Source organism: Periplaneta americana, chromosome 16 (genome assembly GCF_040183065.1).
Source record: "Periplaneta americana isolate PAMFEO1 chromosome 16, P.americana_PAMFEO1_priV1, whole genome shotgun sequence".
In the NCBI taxonomy this organism is placed as follows: domain Eukaryota; kingdom Metazoa; phylum Arthropoda; class Insecta; order Blattodea; family Blattidae; genus Periplaneta; species Periplaneta americana.
The window spans coordinates 150672237-150697786 of NC_091132.1; the positions used below are offsets into that span (position 1 = coordinate 150672237).

Below are 25550 nucleotides of genomic sequence, written 5' to 3' on the forward strand. Positions count from 1 at the left end.
AATCCCATTGTTGACTGGAGTAGAATTAAATTGTAGAAAGTGACTATTATTGGTGTTACAATAAAATTACATTATTGGTTTGTATACATGTTACAATAATATATATGAAAATCGTAAATCACTTCGTGATTTATGACGGCGCTTATTCCGTCGGATCCCGGCCAACTAGTCACTCATAACGAGTGCACCTCAGCACATGTGTGGACTTCAGTCCTAAGTTCATAGACATCTATGACGTAGTGCAGAGGGCGGCCGAACCCAAGAGTTGGAACTTAATCTGAGACGACTCTGTCCGACATCGGGGTGGGTGTCCGGTGTGGCGAAGTGGAAAAGGCATCAGCACGTAGTGCTGAAAACCCGGGTTCAAATCCCGGCGCCGGAGAGAATTTTTCTCCGTCTCATTACTCTTTCATCGTATGATGACGTAGAATATCTGCATGGAAATATCATATGTACTTCGGTACATAAAAATAATATATATGATAAGCGTAAATCACTTCGTGATTTAAGACGGCGCTTATTCCGTCGGATCCCGGCCAACTAGTCACTCATAATGAGTGCACCTCAGCACATGTGTGGACTTTAGTCCTACGTTCATAGACATCTATGACGTAGTGCAGAGGGCGGCCACTAGAGGGAACCCAAGAGTTGGAACTTAATCTGAGACGATTCTGTCCGATGCTGGGGTGGATATCCAGTGTGGCTTAGTGGATAAAGCATCAGCACGTAGAGCTGAAAACCCGGGTTCAAATCCCGGTGCTGGAGAGAATTTTTCTCCGTTCCATTACTCTTTCATCATATGATGACGCAGAATATCTGCATGGAAATATCATATGTACTTCGGTACATTCAAATAATATATCAGTTGGCTTAGTTAAACTTGACTGTGCCCTCCTGTCTTAAATCGAAACTGTTGAGTAACAGTTTTGTTTCCAAGTTCCTGTTCTGTTTCAGGCATACCTGCAAAAACTCTTTACCACCATTACTGCTGTTAATTAAAGTAATTATAATGTTCATACCTCTCTCAACTTTTACAGCAGTCTCTTCATCTAAAGTTCCATCTGTCAAATGATGCTTCTCCAAATCCCATTTTTCGCGCAGTCTCTCGTGTGTGTGCTTTCCTGTCTGGAAAGGTCAATAATTCGCATTCTTGCTGGCCAACAGAAACATCAGACACAAGATTTTGCATAGGTACATCTGATATAATAGTAGAACTTTATACAACATGGCTATGCTTGCAAATGGTGTAGTTAATGTAATAGTTAGGGCAACTGCAACTATATAGGTAAACTTTATACACACACGCTTTATACATCTAAGCTAGCATTTTTCTACTGAACAACTTTCATCTTTATCTTTGCAAACAGTGTATCTTAAACTTTCCTCCTGTGATGGAACATGAAACATTGTTGCATTGATCGGAAGTATACTATTTTTATGTATATTTTTACCTTTATTATGATTGTTTTCAATTTTCCTTACTCGATAAGATGATTTCCCCCTAATTGCCTTGTGTAATCTATCAAATAATTTATCCCCAGTGAATCTCATTAGTGTATAAATTACCCTATCTACTCTTTTTCCTTTCTTACCTTGGAGGTAAATATGCTTAAGTATTTTATGAAAAGATTCGACATACATTTATTCCCCAACCTCTCCTATAGCAATAGGCCCACAGGTGAACTCTATTCGCTTAATGACACAGGAAATAAATTCCAAAATCTTGTGTAATATCATTCATCACCCTGTCTAAAATGGGCTGAAATTGTTAATTTCTTCCTTCCAATATCATCCTGATATATTTATAAATTTGTGCCTTAGTTTCCTGTGAACCTTTTACTTTCTAAAGTTGTGTACGCCAGTTCCTATCAACATGCCAAATAAAAGTAAATGGTTTAGCGGTTCTGGCATTACATTAATCCATGCATTATAAAATGTGGGATCATCCTCTGACATGAATACTTCTGACTCAATGGGACCAACTTTATCATTAAAAAAGGGTGAGAACTACATTGTCAACTTTATTAGACAATAGATAGGCAGCAGAAAATTCTTCTCTATGTGCATCTACTAATAAAATTATAGTTAACAGGAAATCATGGTTGTTAGTTCCTTGGGTAGAATCAAGACAAACTATATTACTACCGAACTGTCCTAATGATGATGCTTGAAAAGGTGTCATTAAAATAAGCATAAAATCATCCCTTTCAAGTAAGTTACTACTGGAATCCTTTCCTTGAGGCCTGCAAAACAAAACTTGAGATTTTTCTTTCGTTTCTGCATGTCATGCAAATGCCGATATTGATAGCATCATTAATGTGTAATCTTAAATAATGATTAATTTGAAATTGTTTTCCAATGTTTCTTAAGTCCTGATAATTAACCCTACAAAGGCCAAGGTGGGGTCATGAAATGCCCAAGCTTCAGCATTTCGTTAATTGTGTAAAAACGAAACATGAGAATTTGCGCTACATTTTTCTAGTCAGAAATAATATACTGAGTAATTCCTATGTTCTAGAATTTAATTATGCAACAATTGTTGTAAGAAAAAAAAATGTTGTACTTTGGCGGGCAAATTTCGACCCCCAGTTAGACCTGCATGTAACTTTTATTTTGCACAACAGCTTTTACTTTTCCGTTATTTTATTATGTAACAATGAGAAAACTACATATCCTCAATTCATTTGAATTTCAAACAACAATGGAAAATAACATTTCACATGAAATCCAGTTGTTGATTTGAAGTTACTTTCCTCTCAGAGCATAACGACCACTGCTTACATAAGTATTCTTCAACTGTTTGATGTGAACACATCTAATTATAATGAGTAGATTTGTCAGCCGAACGTCTTGATGAAATGGTTAATGATAGTGATTCGAATAAGAGTGACTCAGATGAAGAAGATGCAGCTGCTGTTCAGCCTGACAGTGGTAATGACATTGAAAGTGATGTTGGAACTAGTGTCTCTGATACCGAAACAGTTTGTGACTCTGTTCGTATTACTGTAAGTACTGCTAGTGAAAAACTAACAGCCAAAAGTGGCCGTGAGTACGTACCTGATCCACCAGCACAGCATTGAAGAGGGTTAGCAAATAGTGTGCGTTCACGTGAAGGAATTACAAATGAAGGTAAAGTTAACAATATATGTCATTCGTTCAAGAAGTTTATTACAGAAGAAATAGTAGACATTATTGTTGAGCATAGTAATGAAGAAGCTGATAGGAAAACAAATATAAAACACACCACTGCTACTGAAATATATGCTCTGATTGGTCTCCTAATTCAGATGGGTTCAAGTTATGATTCCAAACTATCAACAGACATTCTGTGGTCCGCGATTCGAGGAAGAAATATTCATACAGGAACAATGAGTCGTAGTAGGTTCAAGGAACTGATCTCTATAATGAGATTCGATGATAATAATACAAGGGGTGAGATCTCTGCACATTATCTCGATCATCCAATACGACATCAAAATTCGCTCCCATAGCCAATTTACCTGCTATTTGTGTTTTTTCATCCTGAGTAACATGAACATACGCAAAGTTATTATCATGTGTGGAGTGAAAAGTGTAGCTTGAAACTCTAAAGAATCACGATCGTAATAAACGTCTATAGTAGAAGCACAGTATGATGTCATTTTGCACGACCCTTGACTTTTAAGTCGTGTTCTTCTCTCATCTTCTAATAATTTTGGTTGTCCTGATAGGTGGCAGATGTAGAAAGTCTTATCCCCTTGTAAATTTTTAAGGCTGTCTGTTTCCTATATATGCAGTTAAATTCTTTCTCCTTTGCTATCTTCAACGTACGGAACTGTGAAATAAAAAAACGTAGCTAAATTAGCTACAATTCTGCATAGAATGAAAACTAATACTACATTCAGAACAAACAAATCTACTAATTAATTATGATAAGTAAATAAATGCCTTGCAACTTTTTAAATGTCACTACTTCTATCCATGCTTCAATCTCGTGGCATGCAATTAAATGGTCACGAAGATCACTGTAACTTGTAAACGTACTGCCACACAAACCAAAATTAACATTGTGGGATTTTCATACATTAACAATTAGACCATGAATATTTCTCTTGTGCCCACATAAATTCTTTGTTCTTGAGAACTTTTTAACGCACAAATGTAATTTACCCAACTCACCCGCATCCGAAATTTTTTACAATACCCACGTTGCAGACAGTGCAGTCACACCAACATTAGCATAGAGTACATCAACGTCACTGTGAGCAAATTCACAATTCTGGCAATAGATTTCGCCCAAATCGCAGTCACTCGCGCTGTAACGCCTCGTTTTCTATTCCCCTCCTTTGGGCCATATCAATGCTACTATTTTTTCTGTTTGGGAAGGCAACCTTTTTTCAGATTTGGAAAAATAGGAACATTGGCTGCAGATTTCATGTCAAAAACTTTCTTCCAAATTCATCAGCATGTTTAGATGCATCCAATATTAATTTTTCATGCTCTAGCATACAACGACTTTTACATTCAGACAACTGAGTACATTCTTTAAAACAGGTGACCCAGTTACTACAGGAAGAAAGGATATAACAGCGAAGGATTAGGCTACGTTAGGTTCGACTATGGAAATTATATAAAAAAAAAACAGCATCTGAAAAGTCAAATCGCCTTTTGATCTGTGATACAAGCTCTACATAGAAATTCAAGCAACTTTTCAGAAAATAGCCCACTGGCTGAAACTAAGTCACCAAGGTAAGATAGCTAATTAACACGTAAAAGCATATATATACTTCATATTCCGAAGTGATATAATGTTAAAAGTTGTGTAATCAAGAAATTTATTTCCTGCTGCTGCATTTCAATGTTGCTTTAGAGTCCTACAAAAGTTTCTTGGGCTGCAATACCTAAATATATGTCTGTGGCCGGGAGGAAAAAGGTCTTAAGTAAAAATTATATACTTTTCAGGAGAGCAGTAGAAAGACTGAAATTGGTGTCAATTATAGTTTTTTTTTTTTTAATTAAGAGTTTTTCCCTGGATATTATTTGTTTATATTTCTTCTAAAATAGGTAATGTTGCTCATTTAACAATTTTCTTGATTATTTCCAAAAATAGCCGCACTTAAGCCCTTTTAAGACTAGAAGCCAAACTGAGTAGAAGAGACTATTAAACATAAGACATTTTACATGTCAAAATAAATGAGAAATGTGAATTATTAGAAATGCAAAATGGGTCTTAAACAATAATAGGACTGTTTACCCTGGTTCTTAAAGTTTTAAAAGGAAAGGACATCAGTATGTGATAAAATAGCTAAAATACAAATTCGACATGTGATGGTTTGTAAGGAATAAAGTATTAAATATTCTTAAGCCCTTTATTCTGTGTGTGCTCGATTCAGAAAGTACTTAGGACATTTGGTAAAGCTCTATAAATCCAGTTAGGAGTCTTATTTGACTTTAGCCGTTTTACCAAATTGTAGAGAATTGTTTCTGTTTTCAGAATATATGAAAATCTCTTTTTGACAAAATATTGACTTAAGACCTTTTCGTCCCTGCCACAGATGTTATCCAATCCAAAGAAGTTCCTTGAATTCACATGATCTAACCAGGAAATTGCAGTTGCCTTAAGAATTTCAAATTTAATGAAATTACAGCATACATCTTTTAGCATTTTTTCTATACACACATGCAAATTTAGGATATCCTTATCCGCAGATGCCAATTTACAACAGTGCAAGAAACTTAATTTTTATTACGCTTCCAGATCCCAGTTAATTCTTTCCGCATACATCGTATTTAAATGTTCTGTCGGCTATGTAGGCGGACGTGATCATAGAGATAACCTGCTTGTGAAAAAGAATTTCCGCAGACAACGCATTTGAATGCCTTCAAGATCTATGAATGTGTGCATGTCTGCTTAAAGCTAACGATGCTGAGAAAGAAATTCCATTCACCTCGCATTTCAGTGGCATTCGCCTACGTGGTGTGTCGATGTCTCGTTAAAGATGACGATTGTGAGAAACATTTTCCACACGCCTTGCATTTCAATGGCTTTTCGCCTGTGTGAATGCGTACATGTTCAGTTAAATGTCCTAATTGTGAGAAACACCTTCCACACAAGGCACATTTGAACGGCTTTTCGCCTGTGTGAATGCGAAAATGTTGAGTTAAAGTTCCCGATTGTGAGAAACACTTTCCACATACTTCACATGTGAATGGCTTTTCCCCTGTGTGAATCCGTACGTGCTTGTTTAATGTTGAAGAGTCTGAAAAACACTTTCCACAAACATCACATTTACATGGCCTTTCGCCCTTGTGAATCCGTAAATGTTTGTTTAAATTTGACAATTCTGAGAAGCATTTCCCACACTCCTCGCATTTGAATGGCCTTTCACCTGTATGAATGCGTTCATGTCGCTTTAAATCAGCCAATCGTGAGAAACACATTCCACACACTTCGCACTTGAATGATCTTTTTATTGTGTGTATATGAAGATGAAGTTTCAGAGATTGCGGTGTTAAAGTATCATTGCATATATCACACATGATAGAATTACGGCTGACGTCACTAATGTTTGAACAGTTTGGTGTCTTGTTACCACACGGTACGAAATTGTCTTCCTCACGATCAATGCTGGCATGTTCTCCAGAAATACTCTTCTCTACAATATGTACAATGCTGAAATTAACATAAAAATTTATTAGGGGAAATATATTACATAACAGTTATTTTGGAATAGTTCCTTGATTGGAAATGTTAAAAAATAATAACACCTTAGAATACTTCCTTTCAAAATAACAGAGTCTCTCTGACATAGTACAAAATACTTGCTGTTACAAAATACTCGTTTCACTTTGGAACTACGTAACGATAACACCTCTTCCACAGAACGAAACATATTTGGCAAAACTGGAAGCAGAAGTGGGAATCCTTTCGTCACACAGAGAAATTTTAGAAACAGAAGAAAAAAAATAAATTGTAAAGATACGAAGAAGTTCAGTAAAAAACTTGACATATTATTTTGAAACTGATGTTAATAAAAATAAGACACTATTAAGAAAACATCAACATAATGTCTGGGCATAGTATGTTATCTATATTGTGAATTTTCTCAAGTGAAATGAAAATATATAGGATAAGGTTTATATACAAATGTTCTCCATTTGTTAGTTTGATTATCAATTCTACAATTAAACTAAATTCTGCTCAAACATTCACATTGTAACTACACTTAGACAGAAGAAAATGCAAATTTTTTCTTTACAAAATAAGTTACAAAGGTTGTATATTTTCATATTTAATCACAATGAGGTTAATAAGACAATAATAAGAACAACCAAATAATTATAGTAGATAAAAACCAGCATGATACATTATAATTATTATTTTCTACATCTTCGTCAAACGAAATTATCAAATCATGGAAGCAAAACCAACACAATGTACTTACCTGTCAGTCAACACTTCATCCTCTTCTGAAGTTACTCCCACTATCTGTGCCTGCTGAACTCTGTCCACATCCAACAAATCTTCCTGAAAATGTGAGAAAATAATGAAGGGAGTTTTAACTGACCATATCGGTCACTGGTGTCCTATGTAACACAACTAACTATTCAAACCTAGTTAATCCAATCTAACTTTTCGGTAAGGTTATAATGAGTTTTAGACAAAATCCAGTTGGTTCCCCCAAACTACATTCATTTACATCCTTCATCCACCCTTCTTAAAATCCAGGCTATTTGCTTGTATTCTAACGCATGGGAATCAAGTTTGAACCTCGCAAATATGTGCATGTCATGCATAAATGGCATGCAAAAAACGGAACAAAATTTGCAAGAATATTTTAAGTAAATAAACAGTAAAGAGTTTAAATACTGAAACATTAATATATTTCGCTGTGTGAATGGTATCGCACCAAGAGTGCAAACATCGAAAATTCAAACTGCCCTTTTTGCCTACAATGTAGTTATTTGGACATCAGGAAATTCCAATAAACTATATATACTCAAGGAGAGAATTGACATGATATTAAATAAACTTCACAAATGGAGTAAAATTATAATAAGCACCCACTGCAAAATAGTGGATGATGCAAAATACTTAGGAGTAACATTTGACAAAACAAATTAAATTCGGACAAACATAACTGATGTTAGACAAAAAGTAGAAAAAAAAACATTCAGATTTTTTAAAAATTAGCAGGTAATAAATGGGGCTGCTCCAGAAGAACTCTTAATACTACATAAAATATGTGCATCAAACCACAACTTTTATACTGTGGAGAAGTCGTGAGAACAGCAAAGCAATGAAGCCTCAATAAGCTAGAGGTAATACAAAACCAGGTAATTCGTTTGATTACAGGAGCTACACCCTTTGATGTCATCCTTACATTGACACACAATAATAATAATAATAATAATAATATTAATAATAATGTTTTATTTTCGCTGGCAGAGTTAAGGCCATAAGGCCTTCTCTGCCACTCAACCAGCCTTAATCAATACAATACATATTTATATTACAAATACTTACAATACACTTAAAAGGATCTCCAGCAATATTCTTCAGTTTTAACGACTAGTAGACTACATATTTATTTAAATTTAGATAAACCTATAAGGTAAAGTAGTAACTTAATTTATTAGCTAATTTAATTCAATCAATAATTAATTTAATATTTGAGATAGCTAGTAAAATGATGAAAATTAATTTAATATAAGCTTACTAGGACTATGTTACAGGGAGAAAAATAAAAGAAAAAAAAAATATATATATATATATATATATATATATATATATATATATATACATATATATAAATCTAAAATACATTTCTATAATGAGAATATTAATGTAATTGCCATTAGAGGTATTGTAAATCTATTTCGAGAAATTAATGATAATAATAAGAATGGACAGATGTTAGTTTCATTATAAGTAACAAATATTAATAAGCATTTAATCTGTTAAGTAAGAATTTATGTAATTTTGACCTAAATGAAGTTATTGTCCAACAACCCCTTATATCACTCGGAAGCGAGTTCCAATTTCTAGCAACTGAAACTGTATAAGATAAAGAATATAAAGATGTCTTGTGGTAGGGTATAATGAGTAAATTGTTATGATGAGATCTTGTACTTAGCTGATGATATGTGGATAAATTTTGAAAACGAGAAGCCAAATAGATTGGGGTAGCGGTGCGCAGAATTTGAAATAAGAGAACAAGAGAATGCAGGGCTCATCGATCGCTTAGCCTTAGCCAAGACAGAGTTTGGAAAGATGGGGAAACATGATCATACTTACGAATATTACAAATATAACGGACGCACGCATTATGCACACGTTGTAGCCTGCTGCTCAAATTTGCATTTAGGTTACTTAATATAATATCGCAGTAGTCAAAGTGTGGCATCACAAGTGTTTGTACAAGGATTAATTTTAATTTATCGGGAAGAAAGTGCTTCAGTCGCTTTAATGAGTGAATAATAGAAAATAGTTTTTTGGAAGTGTGATTCACTTGTTCATTCCATTCCAGGTGACAATCCATATAAATACCAAGGTTCTTCACAGTCGAGCTGTATGGAATAGTAGTATTATTTACAATTATCGGTGGCAAATTTTGTTTGTCACACTTCGATCTTTGATGTTCTATTAAGATTGTCTGTGATTTACTTGCATTTAAATTAAGTCCGTGCGTTTTCGACCATATGGATATTGAATTCAAGCCATCATTAACTTTAGTTATAGCGTCATTAATATCAGTAATATCAATAAACTTACAAGAACAGGCTTTGATCCAACACGAAGAAATACTAAGATTACATCATTCTAAATGAGAGAAAAAAGAACCCTCAAGAAAAACATTAAAAATCTAAATTAGCTTTCTAGAAAAGGTTACATACCTAAAATTAAGTTTGAAAATAGCAAGTAATAAGGAATATTTACAAATAAAAGAAAACCCACTAAATTTCACACAACCAAATTATGACCTACAAATATGGAAGAAGTTAAAAAATCAGAAACACTCAAGGATATTTTGAAAGCCTTAGTTCTTGAAACAATCAATATGAAATACCCCCTGAAAAATGGTTACATATTTACACTTTTGGATCATCTAAAGACTATCTGATAGGGAATGGAGTAACATGTTCCAATCTTCTCCTTATATCACTCTGTAGGTGACTATGAAGGAGAGATAACTGTATTATCTGTAGCACTTCAAGAATTTTTAAAACTCCCACAGAACAGATTCATGAAAGTAGTAATTTTCTCTGATTCCAAAGCAGCAATAAAAGGAATATGTTCAAATAACTGGAAGAAATCATAGAAAATAAAAGAAGCAAATAAGATGATAGCTCAATTTAAAAAAAACTTCACAAAAAATAAACTTTCAATGGATTCCAACACATTGTGGAATTGCGCAGGGAATGAACTGGCTGACATGCTTGCAAGCAAAGAAACAACAATATTAGAAAGAAAAAAATCAATTTTCCATTTTCATCAATAAAACTGGTAACAAAATCAAAACTCTCACAACAATACTCGCCACAAGAATTGCAAAAACCTGCTGCAGACAAGAAATGGAACATCCTTCTCTCCAACCCAGATGCAGTTCCTCAAGGACCAAGAAAAACAGCAATAGCAGTTTGTAGATTGCTGACATCAATGATTGTTTAATGAGACATCTCTACAAAATAGGAATTCTGACTCTACCATCCTGCACTCTATGCAACATTCAAACGGATATGAATGAAGAACATCTGAAAACCTGCAGCACACTTTCTGGAGAGAAAGTTCTAATTCAAAACTACTGTAGAGCAAGAGTGCTAATACCTTCTTATCCAGATGCCAGATATTAAACAACAATATATATTTCGCTGTTGATTTATTAGCTCAAAATGCAGACTATCTAACACGACTTCTTCTTTAGATATAAGATAGCAGAAAATAAAGGTTTTGTTATTACACTTGCAAATTAATTTGTAATTCAGATTGTTGCTGAAGATTTAGAAGATTCATAACCGCGAATGTATTGAGGTATGCAACCCTGAATTTCTCTTCATTTGTGAGCTTGTAAAAGGAATGAAGAAAACGGTTTCGTGACAGACAACGAAGGTAATGGAGATTGAAGTCAGTAGCAATTGTAAATGCCGATTTTGTAATTGTAAGACCACAACATTATAAAAAAAAATATCGAACATGCATTGCCAAACAAGTTACGACATTATTATTATTATTATTATTATTATTATTATTATTATTACTGTTGTTATTATTACATTACTTTTTTTATAACCTTACTTCTTAAAAATAGAAGCAAAAAGGAAAACCCGGGCAATTCTGTGTGCTTTGAGGTAGTAATAAATAACACAGATTGTTCCAGCACATTGAAAAGAGTCATACTCGAAGTGGATTGAGATATAGAACCTTAACTATATCGTCATAGTGAAGTCTTGTAAACTTTTAATGAGGCCATTTTCGTGGTAGATAAAAAACATTGTCTGATCAAAGTCAATAATAAAAGACATAAATGCTCCTTTTACGAATGCAGTACAAGAAATTCCTTCGTACCTGTCGTCTCGCTTCACTTACCTTTCTTCCCACCACAATCTGAACACACGCTCTCGCCATGAAACAATACTAACAATACCATCCCATCGCACCTCCTCATACTCATCCTCTTTCACAATAGCCCTGCCAAGACTCTGGAATTCGTTACCTGCTAGCATCAGGGACTGTCGAAATAAAATTCAATTCAAACGCAAACTTACTAGGCACTTGGTCAGTAATTGAGACTCGTTCAGACATGGTTTCTTGTAAATAGTTCTTTTAATCTACCACAAAATATCTCAATATCCGGTAATTTCATCACTATAGAATTTTGTTATTTTAAGTTTAATTTGTAATTTAGTAAATACAAAAATATTCTTTGTTCTTAACTTCTATGATAAAATGTCTAGCTTTCATTAATCAGGTATTCTTGTCGTACTTTAATTTTTATTGTAATTGTAATTGTAAATTTAATATTAATTGTAATCTTATTGTTCATGTTATAGTTGTAATCCCCTGGTAGAGGGGCAGAGAAGGCCTGACGGCCTTATCTCTACCAGGTTAAATAAATAAATAAATCCAAAAAAAAAAAAATCTAAAAGAAATTATTTTTATGAAAAAAATCGGAACATAGAAAAATACAGCATGCAGTGTGAATTAATTTGCAAGGGGCAGCAGATCAGCTGCTCAAGTGTGTTTCGTATTTTCACAGACAGAGTAAACCCATTGTTTATAAAAAAATATATTATTATTATTATTATTATATAGACGTTATTCTTAACAAAGTAGGAAACGTATCGTGATCTTTGAATAAACCTTTGTGTAAGTTTGAACTTTTTGCTCAAGCTAGCCAAACTTGAGAGCTGTCTAAGTATAGGAAATATTGGAGAAAGAGAAAACTGTTAGCACTATTCCAGATTGTTAAAGACTCTGATATATTATGTAAAATGCACTGCCGGTATATCTGTATATGGACAGTGAACCACTTACATCAACTTCAGTTTTCAGTGTAGGAAAGCTGATAGGAACTGGAGTGTCTTCAATCTTTATCTCTGTTTTCATAGCATAGCTGTGGTTCAGGCATTCTTTCTTCATGCCCGTCACTTCCAGATGCGATAAATGCCATTCCTGCAGAACAAAAAAACATCGTCAATATCTAATTTTATTTAACTATTTCAAAGTTGTTTACACATGTACTAACCGTCAATTTGGTTCTGCATGGCAGTCACTGGTAACTCTCTCTGGCGACAAATTATAGAAGAAAATTGAACGCAGAATAGGAAGGAGAGCTTAAGGTACACGAAATCCTGATTATAGACCAGGTGTTCTTTCTGGAAATAATTCACATACTGTAATATGTGTAATAGAAGCTGAATTTTTTATACGCCATGTGTGAAAATAGTTTTTTGTATATATTTTATTATTAAGGAAAATACCGAAGTAGAATTATGCAGGGAATTAAAAGAACCAAACACTGACAATATCCAAATTCATGGTTATTCAACAAAAAACGTGCAATTGTATCCACTTTTATAAACCACACGAGAATATTTTGATGTATCTAAAATTTAACACCCTAAATTTCTTTCTTCTTTAACAGTCACAATTACAAAGTAGTTACTGGTTGGGTGGATCAATGGAGTAATATTTTCTGTACTAGAAATATTTATAATACAATAACAATATACAATTAATAAAGCCGTTATAGTGAACGACATTTAATAGCAAACTCGAATATTCATAAATCCATATCTGCACTGTGCTAAGTTATTGAACAGTAGGCCTACCAATCATAAGGGTAACAGTCCTAACAATATTTTCTATACATCCAAGGCAAGTACAAAATGCTTATAACTCATGCCATTCAATTTTATATCTCCATCAGTATCAATGTTGTCATTTATGAGCGAATAATTTGATTAATGTTTGCTCACTATTAAACTTGGTCATTATTTGGAATCTACATTTATCTAGCTTCGTTATTTTCTTATCCTGCAGCACTTTTAAATACCATGAATTATTACTAAATTGAATTAAACTTTCAGCCATGCTTCTCGTGTACAATTACAAGGCAGTCCACATCATTACCTGGACTTCAACAACATTATCAGAGCTGTAATCAATATTCTGCTAAGCTCTTACACCTGTTTCATTATTGTCACCATCTTACTTGTGAATAAGTCGTAACATGTTACTCCATCGATGCTGATCAACAGAGTGAAAGCACCTTACTGTTGTGGGACATCAGAGAACACATCGGATAACTACAATTATATCTTATAAATTATAATTCAAAACAATATGTTAAGGGGTCTTTTGTAAGCAAAGTACAGAGCAAAATCTCGCTAACATGATATCCAAGGTTGATCTATGTTTGATACAGAGATGACAAACTACAGCTGCCTAATGATATTCACTGAAAACCTATTTAGATAACTACTCACTCAAGATAATGCCTACTTCTCAACTTATAATTCGTATTAGTTAAAAAGTATGAACAAATTTATTATGATTGATAGAATATAAGAATGACATGGTGGTAAATAAGTCGAGCAACTCTGGACTTCTGCAGTCTGATTAGTCCAATAATAGTAATGATAATAATAGTAAGAACGGTAATAATAACGATGATGTTGATAACGATAATAATATGTAATACCAAGTTGATAAGGGAGCAAAGACCTATCAGCCTACAGGTTCCATCAACCCTATTGATCCGCAGCAGAGGTGCAAGATGCTCCAAAAAGAACTCAGCTTACTGTGTGGGAAGCACACTGAGCCCTGAGCAGTTCAAGGTGGATTACATTAATAACTGTGGCTCTATATTACTGAATCATCATGCAGGGTGAGCATCCAATCACGGACCAGCTGAGCATCGTCTGAAAATTTCTTCCCTCTTCGAGAGCAGAATCAACAAACATTTCATAATGCCAAATCACGACGCTGTATACCACATAGATATGGTGTTGGATTCTAGTTTAGTCTACTGAATATAAAATGTGGAATGTATGCTTTCCTGGGACTGTTCCACAAATGCATAAAAAATACATAGAAAGACATCCATCTACAACTTTATCAACTGCTGTGTTTATCTAGCTTCTGAGTGACATGAAGGTGATAATGCTAGCGAGATAAGTTCACAGTAAATCGCCGAAAGTTACCCAGCATGAGTTGAGGGAAAGCACTGGAAAAAGCCTCAACCAGGTAATTTTTTCCAACTAGGATTTGAACATGGGCCCGCTAGTTCAGGTCAGATGTGCTAACCGTTACTCCACAGCTGATTGCCATATAACGCACTCCTCTTTAATAGTACGATAGAATTGCCGATAGAGTATGAAAGTCATTTTTTGATGAGCATTTATACCATGAACTGTTGAATTAGTTGCAAAGTTTTTTTCACGATTACACAGGAGGAGGTTTATTTGTGAAAAATATACTAACAAGCCATGGGCATTATTTGCAGTTTTGTTTTAAATGGTCCTACGCGCTTCCGTAGATTTGGTACCTAATATTATTTTAATTACTCTTTTTTTGTTGTAGGAATATACTGTTACTATCTGAGGAATTTCCCCAGAATAATATTCCGAAACTCATTATCGAGTGGAAGTATGCAAAGCACTGACAGTTACAATCTCTTCAAGAAGTGAACCAGATCGCTAATACATATATTATAGAGCATCTCTGGGCAAAGGATTCGTGAATCCCTGTGATTCCTGACCTTCAAGCGGTGTAGATATACTATCTGGAGAGCATACCTTCCTCCCTTGGTACCATTACTCAGTTTACGTGTAAAAGCAGAAGCAATGGCTGCGTCTAAACCTTCCACTTCCAAAAAACTGTGATTTCTGGTGGAATGGAAGAGTTCTTATGTTGTAAAAAAGATTATGAAGGTGTACAATGCCTAATATGTAGTAAGGTGTTAAGTGACTTTCTTCGAGCAAACATTAAACAGCATTATGATACATATCATGCATGATATGAACGCTGCTAAATCGAAACCAAAATCCTCTCGGTACAGCTGTGTATAGCTGGTACAGACATTACTCGACATTTTGAACGTATAGCCAAAGATTCAGATCAAGATGCTTAATTTTGCTACTTCTATTTTGTATTATTTATATTTGCGCAAGAGGATATTCAAATACCATTTCAACAAACCACAGTAAACTTGTGATTGTATGTAATAAATGACAGTTCGCTAGTGTGCAATGTTATATTGTCTACATTGATTTACTTCGAATGAATTGTATCTGTTTTTCTGTACCTTATATGTTTGTTGCTATAATTTTGCTCACCAGTGTAGTAGAGCGGAAAATTAACATTCTACTCTCTTTGGACGTTCTCTATAATACTAATCCGACACTGCAAACAAGAAAGAGTCCTTCAGTTTTGCGGTAAATGAACTGAATGTTAGCCGGGTTGTGTTCACTATGGCGCAAATTGTTTTCTGCCCACCGTGTCATAGAGTGTTGCAGTGTAACATATGTTATTACTGTCACGGTTTCACTTGAAAATAATTTATTAGTTACATTTGTATTTACATGGATTTATATTGAATGCAAATCACGAACCTGGCAAGCAAAGTGAGAGAGGATAACAGATTAGGAATATTAAACATAATCACTGCTAACCATAATTAATTACTAGAAATTACAATTAAATTATATATTTTGTACAGAACAAAGCCCTACTGCAAAGGGATGTCCTGTTTTAACAAGAGGTGATTGACTTCACATAGGCTCACCTCAGTTTGTTACCCTACGATGGTTATACTGTAAGTCTGCTAACTATAAACTAGGAGATACATAACATTATGAGATATTGTACTTTGTGATTCACGTGGAACCAGCGACTGTCAATGTACCTCTGATAATCGCTTGTGAGAAGAATCAGTGTTATCACTCGACTGTATAGCCAACGGATCGATCTCGGGTTCCTTCTTGATCACATCCATCACAACTGTAACAGACATTTAAGTGACTGATACATCTACATAATGTAAGATGATGAAACAGACATATTGACAGTGGTTACAATATAATATAAATAAGCACACACGCACGCACACACACACACAGACACGCTGTCGATCGATCGAAATATTTAATCGATTAACTATTTGATTTAATCGATTAATCGAGTTTTGATCGATTTAAAAATGTTTTAATATACTGTAATGCAGAATTATTGTTAAATTTAACTTGTGTTCTGTGATAAGCATATCTATTAAATATTGTACATCTGTATATATTGTATCATTATATTGCAAAACAACTATTTTAGTTAATTACTAACATATAGTATTTATTATGAGGTTTATAATTTATTGCGTCAATTAATCCGGGAATTTTTGAGGCAAACATAAATAACAAAAAGTATGAAGACTCACCTAGTTAATACTGCTTCATCCATGATTTTAAACATGGAATGCATTCACATGCTCTGAATTAAGTGCCGCTCTACATTTAGTAACAATGTTTCCTCCATCACTAAACACGAAAAAACTTTTTTTTTTCTGTCAAGCACTTCTCCACGATCGTTCAATTTAAATCCAAACGTTTCACAGAGTTTACCTTTCAAATTCTCATATGTTATAATGGAGTTATCAATTTTCCCAGACCACAGAAATCTGATTTTTTTTTCTTTAGCAAACTGAACATACAAGCATAATCTACAAACTCAGTAAAGAAACTGCATTAACTGCAACAAAACAGCAGACTGGCCCCTACTGTAATCACTAATCGGGTTACAAAATTTTAGAAAGAGAATAAGATAGTTACTCTCTCACTTGCACACAGTGTGGCCATGGCTAAGGGATAATGAGAGCGAATCCCAGAAAAGTATATATTTCATGTGCTAGGAAGACGAGCTGACAACAAGGTGGAAGTTTTCTTGAAAAACCATAAAACTTAATAAGAATTTCACATTGTGTTTTCAACTTTCAACAGGGATAGACAGGTCACTGCCCTCATATCTATATCTTTTTCTGAAGTGTTTGTGCAAAGATTTGCTGTAACGGTACTATTGTGCTTTGAAGTAAGCAATTTCTCAGAGATGAATGTTCTCGGAGTTTTTAGTCTGAGTTTGAATTAATAAAATAGTAATTAATATCAAGTACAACCAATTAATTTTAATCGACTCGATTATTCGATTAAATCCCACAACACTAATATATACACATTTTTATTCATATTCTTCATCAACTTTTTGAACTGAAATGGCTCATAATAAATGTGGGCCAATGCACAATGATGGATTAAAGATGTTTAATTTAACGACACTCGCTACTGCCGATGTTATATCAGCGTCACTTGTGTTTTATTCCGCAGGAGTTCTTTCACATGCCAGTAAATCTGCTGACATGAGTCTCTCGCATTTAAGCACACTTAAATGCTATCGATCTAGGCCGATATAGAATCCGCAACCTCGGGCATACAAGGTCATCACTACACCAATTGCGCCACCCAGGGCGACTACAGCCATGGATGGTGCAGCTACTTAGATGTATTGAGAATATTGATGTGTGTCTATACCTTGATCACTAAGTGTTCTATAACAACCTCATCGACTTTATGGTTATAGAGAAACTGAATTATAAATCAATCATGGTATTTTTATGTGAATGTTAAGTAGGCTACAATATATTTTCGGGATTATTTTAAATTATATATAAAGTATTGTTCTCAATTAAAGGACACAATTGAGATGGGAACATAGTTGAATTACGTGGGATACATATACATGTATAGGCCTACATGAAATGGATAATGGGCCGGGTTTCAAATCCTAGTTGGGACAGTTACCTGGTTTAGTTTTTTCTTCTGGGGTTTTCCCTGAACCAATTGAGGCCGAATTGCTAGGTAACTTTCGGCGTTGGACCTCGGACTCATTTCGTCATCATTAATTCACATATTATCATTTATACCATAGCCCGGGTTAAATTCACGGTGTGGTGTGCTGTACTTGTACGAAAGTACGTTCGTATTGTTACTTGATCTAAAAATCGTCTTTTACGAAATCACTGTCGCCATAATAATGTTCTTTTTAGTGCCTGGACAACACTCGTACTTCAAGAAAGCGCATCCTCATTTTTAGTTCAGGAAAATACTTTTTTTATGAACGTACTTTCGTATTTTTACATGATAGAAAACTCGTCTTATACGAAACCATTTTCGCGCTTGTATTGCATTCTTGGTGCAAGGGAAATACTTGTATTTAAAGAAAGTACTTCCATATTTTTAGTCCAGGAAAATACTTTTTTCACGAAAGGGCTTTCGTAATTTTACTTGATGGGAAACTCGTCATTTACGAAGTAACTTTCGCTCTTGTATTGTATTTTTGGTGCAAGGGAAACACTCGTATTTTAATAAAGTACTTCGACATTTTTAGTTCAGGAAAATAATTATTTCACGAGAGTACTTTGGTATTTTTCCTTGTTCTAAATCTCGTCTTTTACGAAATCACTTTCGCTCTGCTATTGTTATTTTTGGTGCAAGGAAAATACTCGTATTTTAAGAAAGTATTCCCATACTTTTAATGTAAAAAAAAATCCTTTTTTATGAAAATACTGTTGTAGTTTTAATTGGTCGGAAACTCGTCTTTTACGAGAGTACTTTCGTAATTTTATCACGGTAATAAAAAAATCACGATCACACATATTTGATTAAAACAGCACTTTAAACAGTGATCACAGTTCAAGGACTAAACTGGTCACCAACTGAGATAGTTCATGTTCTTTTCTTACTGCGTGCACTGCGGTACTGTGCTTATGCTACCTAGTGACAAACCAGGGAACAACAACGCCCGCGAACTGTAAGCGCCCGATTTTAGCAATACATCCAGTGTAATCAACTAGTAGATTTTAAGCTGATCTCGGCAGATTTCAATCTCTTAGGGTGCTATGCATAGACATTTCGCTAGTCCGCGCTACGAGAGTGCTAAACTAGCCCCGGCTATGGACTGATTACTTGTACAGGATTCATATCATATCATATCATATCATATCATATCATATCATATCATATCATATCATATCATATCAGATCAGATCATATCGCTAACACTGGTTTATGAATACGGAAAACGTTAGTTCGCTGATCATCCACCGGAAGCCCACGCTAAGAATGTCTATGAATATGGCCCTAAAAGCCAGAAAATATACTATTGTCAGCCGACAGCCGACAATGTGGCAGTATTTTACATTACTTAATTGATTCTATTATTTTAAGCAGTGACGTTATTAACGAGCTACACTATTGGACTAGAAAATTACAATACTAACAAAATTTTAACAAATATGACAATACGATGAAAGAGTAATGGAACGGAGAAAAATTCTCTCCGGCGCCGAGATTTGAACCCGGGTTTTCAGCTCTACGTGCTGATGCTTTATCCACTAAGCCACACCGGATTCCACACCGGCGTCGGACAGGATAAAGCATCAGCACGTAGAGCTGAAAACCCGGGTTCAAATCCCGGTGCCGGAGAGAAAACTTAGTGGATAAAGCATCAGCTGAAAACCTGGGTTCAAATCCCGGCGCTGGAGAGAAAACTTATTGGATAAAGTATCAGCACGTAGAGCTGAAAACCCGGGTTCAAATCCCGGCGCCGGAGAGAACTTAGTGGATAAAGCATCAGCACGTAGAGCTGAAAACCCGGGTTCAAATCCCGGTGCCGGAGAGAACTTGGTGGATAAAGCATCAGCACGTAGAGTTGAAAACCCGGGTTCAAATCCCGGCGCCGGAGAGAATTTTTCTCCGTTCTATTACTCTTTCATCGTATGAGACTGCATGGAAATATTATATGTACTTCGGTATATTAAAATAATATATATATATATAATATGACAATGATTTAATGCGATTAAATTAAGTATATTCTGGATCCTAGTGGTCAGCCGTAGATTTCGGCCAGATGTCCCAAATTGTGGAATTTGTTGTAATAATTCTGTTTATTCAACTTTCACTTGGACTATTCGAGTAGCATTAGCTTTTGAACTAATTTTTGCTTGTCATGTCTTGGGTAAACTTTGGCGATGTCTTGTAAGAAACACCTATTCGTATGGTAACTATGCTTAAGTTACTTTCACTACTACTTATTAGTAGCCTAAAGAAATTTCATTAAGACAACAATATATAAGAACGATGTTCTGCAAAATTGAAAATTTACACTCTTCAAATCATGTATTTTTTGACGATCGTTTGTGAGTTTTAACTTTCAATTGGTTTTTCACAATGCACACAATTCTTTGGTTCTTCTGATGAAAGTAAGTTACATTCTCTATAAAACTGAACACTTTTTGGTGAAGATGTAATAATTATGGGGTCTATATGACTATAGGATATCGGTAGTGTGTTTATAAGAATATATGTTGGCTAGATTGGAGAATGGGGTGATGTCATGTGGTCGACGTATGTGAGAAGGTTAGTGGGTTAGTTGAGGTGATATCTCAGTGACATGAGGTCGACGTATGTGAGGAGGTTAGTGGGTTAGTTGAGGTGATATCTCAGTGAGTTTTATTTACTCATCGTGTTGGTTTACGTCGGCCATGTGACGTCAGAATCGTTTGTCAAACTTGACGAAAATTAAGCGATATCCTATAATAAAAGAATCCCTAATTATGTATCCACATCAAAGTATGTCGTATATTTTCTCGCATTGCACTGTAGGCCTACTACTACCATACTTGAAATACTGTCTGGTAATAACAGTATTACATTCTCTACAAAACTGAACACTTTTTTACAATTTCTAGTGACGATATAATATCTACCCATGTTAAGTGTCGTATATTTTCCTCGCACTGAATTATTCTGGCATTGGCTTCCATAGTCGAACTAATGTCTGCTACTAAGTTGCCTAGTACGAATTTATAACTTGTCAACGTATTTAGTACAATGTACACGTTTTGCCATCTATTGTTTTGTTTATAGACTGTTATCATAGAAATAGTCATTACATTTCTACAGATAGATGATTTTCATGGTTGATTTGTAACTTGTCTTCTTGGCTTAACGGCTAAGGAGTTGGATTGTTTGATGAGATGTGAAGGTTCCTGGATCGAATCCCAACGTCGGCAGTGGTGAGTAAATAAATTCTAAAATTGTAATATAATGTATGTGATATAAGTTATATAAAATTAGAGTGTAATTGTAGATATGTAAAGATAGACAAGAGGAAGAGGGAGAGAGGAGAATAATTTTAATTAAGTACTTATATTTCGAGAGTATTGACATCATCAATGACATCATACCTTTCCATCGAATTTTTAAAAATTACTGAAATTTCTTACAGATTCAAACATTTTCACTTCCAAAATCACCGGAACTATCTCAACGCTCGTTTCTCCGGAAGACGTGTCACAGCACTGAATAGCGGGCATCAATAATGGTATGTTACATAACAAATGAATATCAATGTAGAGAAAATACACAATCCGTCAGTCTGCATTAGTATCACAAATTACTTACAAATACAACGATTTTCACTTTCAAAATAATCACAAAGACTTCTGGATTAGTAATACATATGTCAATATGAGAATCAGGCTTGCCAACAGGAACAAAACTATGAGAATCGGACTGTAATTTCTTACTTATCAGGGATGCTGAAATTTGCGCCGTTAGTACTAGATTTTTGGTTCAAGGATTAGAGTATAATTTCCTTTTTTTTTATTCTCGCTAATCTAATGCTACTACTGTTTAATTTTCGTATCATGCTCCTTCTTGCAAAGGGAAAATATGCAGCATTGCAAGTAACACACATAAATCCAATCAGTTTAAACATTGTATGATAGTTATTTAATCAACTGTCCTTAGTCAGGTTGGAATCTCATAAATGACTAGAGATGGGAACGATATATCGGTTTTCACGAAATACCGATATTTTCGTTTCGATATATCAATATATCGGTTTTCTCATAAATTTATCCGCTGCTTGTTTTTGTGGAATTATTATAACAAAATCCACACTAGTTAACTCCGATAATTCCCGGAGAGATGGCGTTAATGAAAGTTGGCAATTACATAATTGTGCAATCTTGAAATATCCAGTCCAATCAATGCCTTTCTCTTATTGGATGGTCTAGAATTCGAATTCAAACTACTTAATATGCAGCACCAAATTCAAAATCCAACGTGTGCGAACGTGAGACTGAGACGAGAGGTTTATCTACTCGTACTACTGTTTTAGTATTAATCTTCTCCAAGGCAGGAGCAACTGCCACTCTGAAAAGAAACCGTTTGACTACAGAACTTTTATTTCTATGTTTTTAAATGGAAAGAGAAACAAGGATATAATCCTGGTTTGAGACTTCTTTATGGCTAGGATTTCTATACACAACCTAGTACTGACATTGTTTTCTTATTATATATTTTAGTACATAAAAATGTTATCACCATGACCACCACTACAACTGATATTTGGAATGTTGGAGTGTAATAATAACTTGCAATGGGAACTTACTATAGAAGGTTTGTATCAAATCAATTGTGAAATTTGTTAAAACTTGTAACATTTGAAGTACTGTTTACTTACATTTAAAAATGAATACGTGTACTGTTTACTTACATTTAAAATTATTACAGGAACTGTTTACTTAGATTACGTTGTTATCTAGAAACGAGCATTATATTTGTATCCTCGATTGAATCCTCTATGAGTCAAAGGAGAAGAAATGTCAAAAGCAAGTGAAACAGGGAGAAGAGTGCGACAAGGATCCCCTTTATCACCTACCCTGTTCAATATCTACTTGGAGGATTTAGTAAGGAACTGTTTCCTGAACATGGGAAGAGTGATAGTAGGAGGAAGAAGAATAAAGTGTTTAAGATTTGCTGATATGGCGTTGTTAGATGATACTAAGGAATAAGCTTCTGGAGCTAAATAACAGCTGTGAGCAGTATAGAATGAAGATAAATGCCAACAAGACGAAAACCATGGTCATAGGAAGAAAAGTAAAGAAGGTAAACTTGCGAATTCTAAATGAGGCAGTAGAGTAAGTGGACAGCTTCAAATACTTGGGGTATACTATAAGCAGTGACGTGAACTGCTGCCAAGAAGTCAAAAGGAGAATAGCAATGGGAAAGGAAGCTTTTAATAGGAAACGGAGCATCATCTGCGGACCTCTGGAGAAAGAACTAAGGAAGAGACTAGTGAAATGCTTTGTGTGGAGTGTAGCATTGTATGGGGCAGAAACATGGACATTACTAAGAAGTGAAGAGAAGCGAATAGAAACATTTGGAATGTGGATGTGGAGAAGGATGGAGCGTGTGAAATGAACAGAGTAAGAAACGAAGCTGTGTTGGAAAGAGTGGATGAAGAAAGAATGATACTGAAACTGATCAGGAGGAAAAGGAATTGGCTGGGTCACTGGTTGAGAAGAAACTGCCTACTGAAGGACGCACTAGAAGAAATGGTGAACGTGAGAAGAGTTTGGGGCAGAAGAAGATATCAGATGATAGATGACATTAAGATATATGGATCATATGCGGAGACAAAGAGGAAGGCAGAAAGTAGGAAAGACTGGAGAATGCTGGGTTTGCAGTGAGAGACCGGCCCTTGGGCAGAATACTATGAATGAATGAATTTTCAATGTCAAATACTGACCCATATAGAGTTCACTTAACACTTTCCCATTGTATCATTTAAGGTCATCTTACCTCCACCATAATTTTGATTTAGGTTAGGAACTAAATAATAATTATGGTATTGTTTATCGTTGCAATTTTGCATTTAATCTTTTGACTGTTATGATGTTAATTTCAATAAGGAGTAGGCTATTAAAATTTAAGTTTTTTGTAATAAATGTACACCTAGAAATGTAATTGCATTAGTATCTATTAAATTGCTTAGGGAATAGCGATATATCGAATCGTTTTAATATACCGATATATTTCCTGCAATTATTGGGTTATTTTACGACGCTGTATCAACATCTAGGTTAATTAGCGTCTGAATGAAATGAAGGTGATAATGCCGGTGAAATGAGTCCGGGGTCCAGCACCGAAAGTTACCCAGCATTGCTCGTATTGGGTTGGGGGAAAACCCCGGAAAAAACCTCAACCAGGTAACCTGCCCCGACCGGGATTCGAACCCGGGCCACCTGGTTTCGCGGCCAGACCCGCTGATCATTACTCCACAGGTGGACTTCTGCAATTATATCGTTTATCGAAATTAGGTTTGCAATATCAATATATCGGTATTTAAATTATTTCCTCCATCTCTATAAAATTACATATACAAAGCATCAGTCATGAGGTAACTAAGCAAGGATATAATGGGGTAACGTGGCAAATTCTTATCCCCCTCATTTACCACAGGTATTACAATTTCTCAAACTAGAACGTGCCACAAAACAGTGGGAATAGCGAAACAGTTGTATTGAAGACAAAACGACGGTTATATTTTAGTCTGAAGTTTATGTTATATATATATATATATATATATATATATATATATATATATATATATATATATTGGAGATAACATTTTGTAACTTACCTCTTCCATAACTGTAGGCCTAATCCTACGAAACACAAACGTACGGAACTATGTAATTATATAACCACGATATTCACCGAGAGAACATTATTTCTACCTGGACATCTAGGTTACAGATACGACAGAGATCAATGCTGCCGTGAATGTAGCGACCGACAGCAGCGACTAAGGCACCGCCCACTGGATCGCATCAAAGCTGCGTTAAACTGCCTGCTCATTACCCTCTTGCTACATTGATTACAGCCTGATCTAGGGTTACAGCGAACAGGTCCGTTTTCAAATTCTGACACTAGAGTGCAACTGTGGCCGTCCGTTGCATTGAGCTCTATACTAAAATGGGTTAAACACCGTATGTTAAAATATCGTGCCACTAGGTTCGCGCGTCGCCATGTTGGTGAGGGAATCTCTATCTCTTTCTAACACAATTGCTACAATGGTGTTACCGCCCAAATTCGTGTATGCATATTGAAATTATTTATATTGTGGGTTATCATGATCTATTTCTTTCAATTTAACATTAGCTATGAAT

At 34.9% G+C, this 25550-nt stretch overlaps 2 protein-coding genes across 6 annotated transcripts in view; one reads left to right on the forward strand and one right to left on the reverse strand.

Moving 5' to 3' along the window:
* LOC138691317 (zinc finger protein ZFP2-like) overlaps positions 1 to 25550 on the forward strand; it is a 499579-nt gene that overhangs the window by 385576 nt on the left and 88453 nt on the right. The window lies entirely within an intron of this gene.
* On the reverse strand, positions 321 to 25166 carry LOC138691313 (zinc finger protein 239-like). Of its 5 annotated transcripts, none has more exons than XM_069813172.1 (6): positions 25022 to 25166; positions 16389 to 16483; positions 12515 to 12652; positions 7425 to 7507; positions 6178 to 6652; positions 321 to 3814 (listed from the first exon to the last, which is right to left on the reverse strand). In XM_069813172.1, exons 2-6 carry the CDS (start codon positions 16476 to 16478, stop codon positions 3686 to 3688), a joined length of 915 nt encoding a protein of 304 aa, XP_069669273.1. In that variant the 5' UTR covers positions 16479 to 16483; positions 25022 to 25166; the 3' UTR covers positions 321 to 3685. The 5 variants fall into 5 exon arrangements, with proteins under 5 accessions (XP_069669273.1, XP_069669271.1, XP_069669274.1 ...); XM_069813170.1 differs by having other exon boundaries at positions 3701 to 3814; positions 5928 to 6652; XM_069813173.1 differs by lacking the exon at positions 321 to 3814 and adding an exon at positions 12726 to 12855 and having other exon boundaries at positions 5587 to 6652; positions 25022 to 25155.

What these genes read in the sequence shown, in the direction of transcription:
- LOC138691313 (XM_069813170.1), bottom strand. Translation starts at nt 16,478, where the DNA reads ATGGATGTGATCAAGAAGGAACCCGAGATCGATCCGTTGGCTATACAG. An exon ending in CTCACAAGCGATTATCAGAG is followed by an intron (nt 12,653 to 16,388) that starts GTACATTGACAG and finishes TTTGTTCTGCAG; the next exon opens with GAATGGCATTTATCGCATCT. An exon ending in CACTGAAAACTGAAGTTGAT is followed by an intron (nt 7,508 to 12,514) that starts GTAAGTGGTTCA and finishes TCACATTTTCAG; the next exon opens with GAAGATTTGTTGGATGTGGA.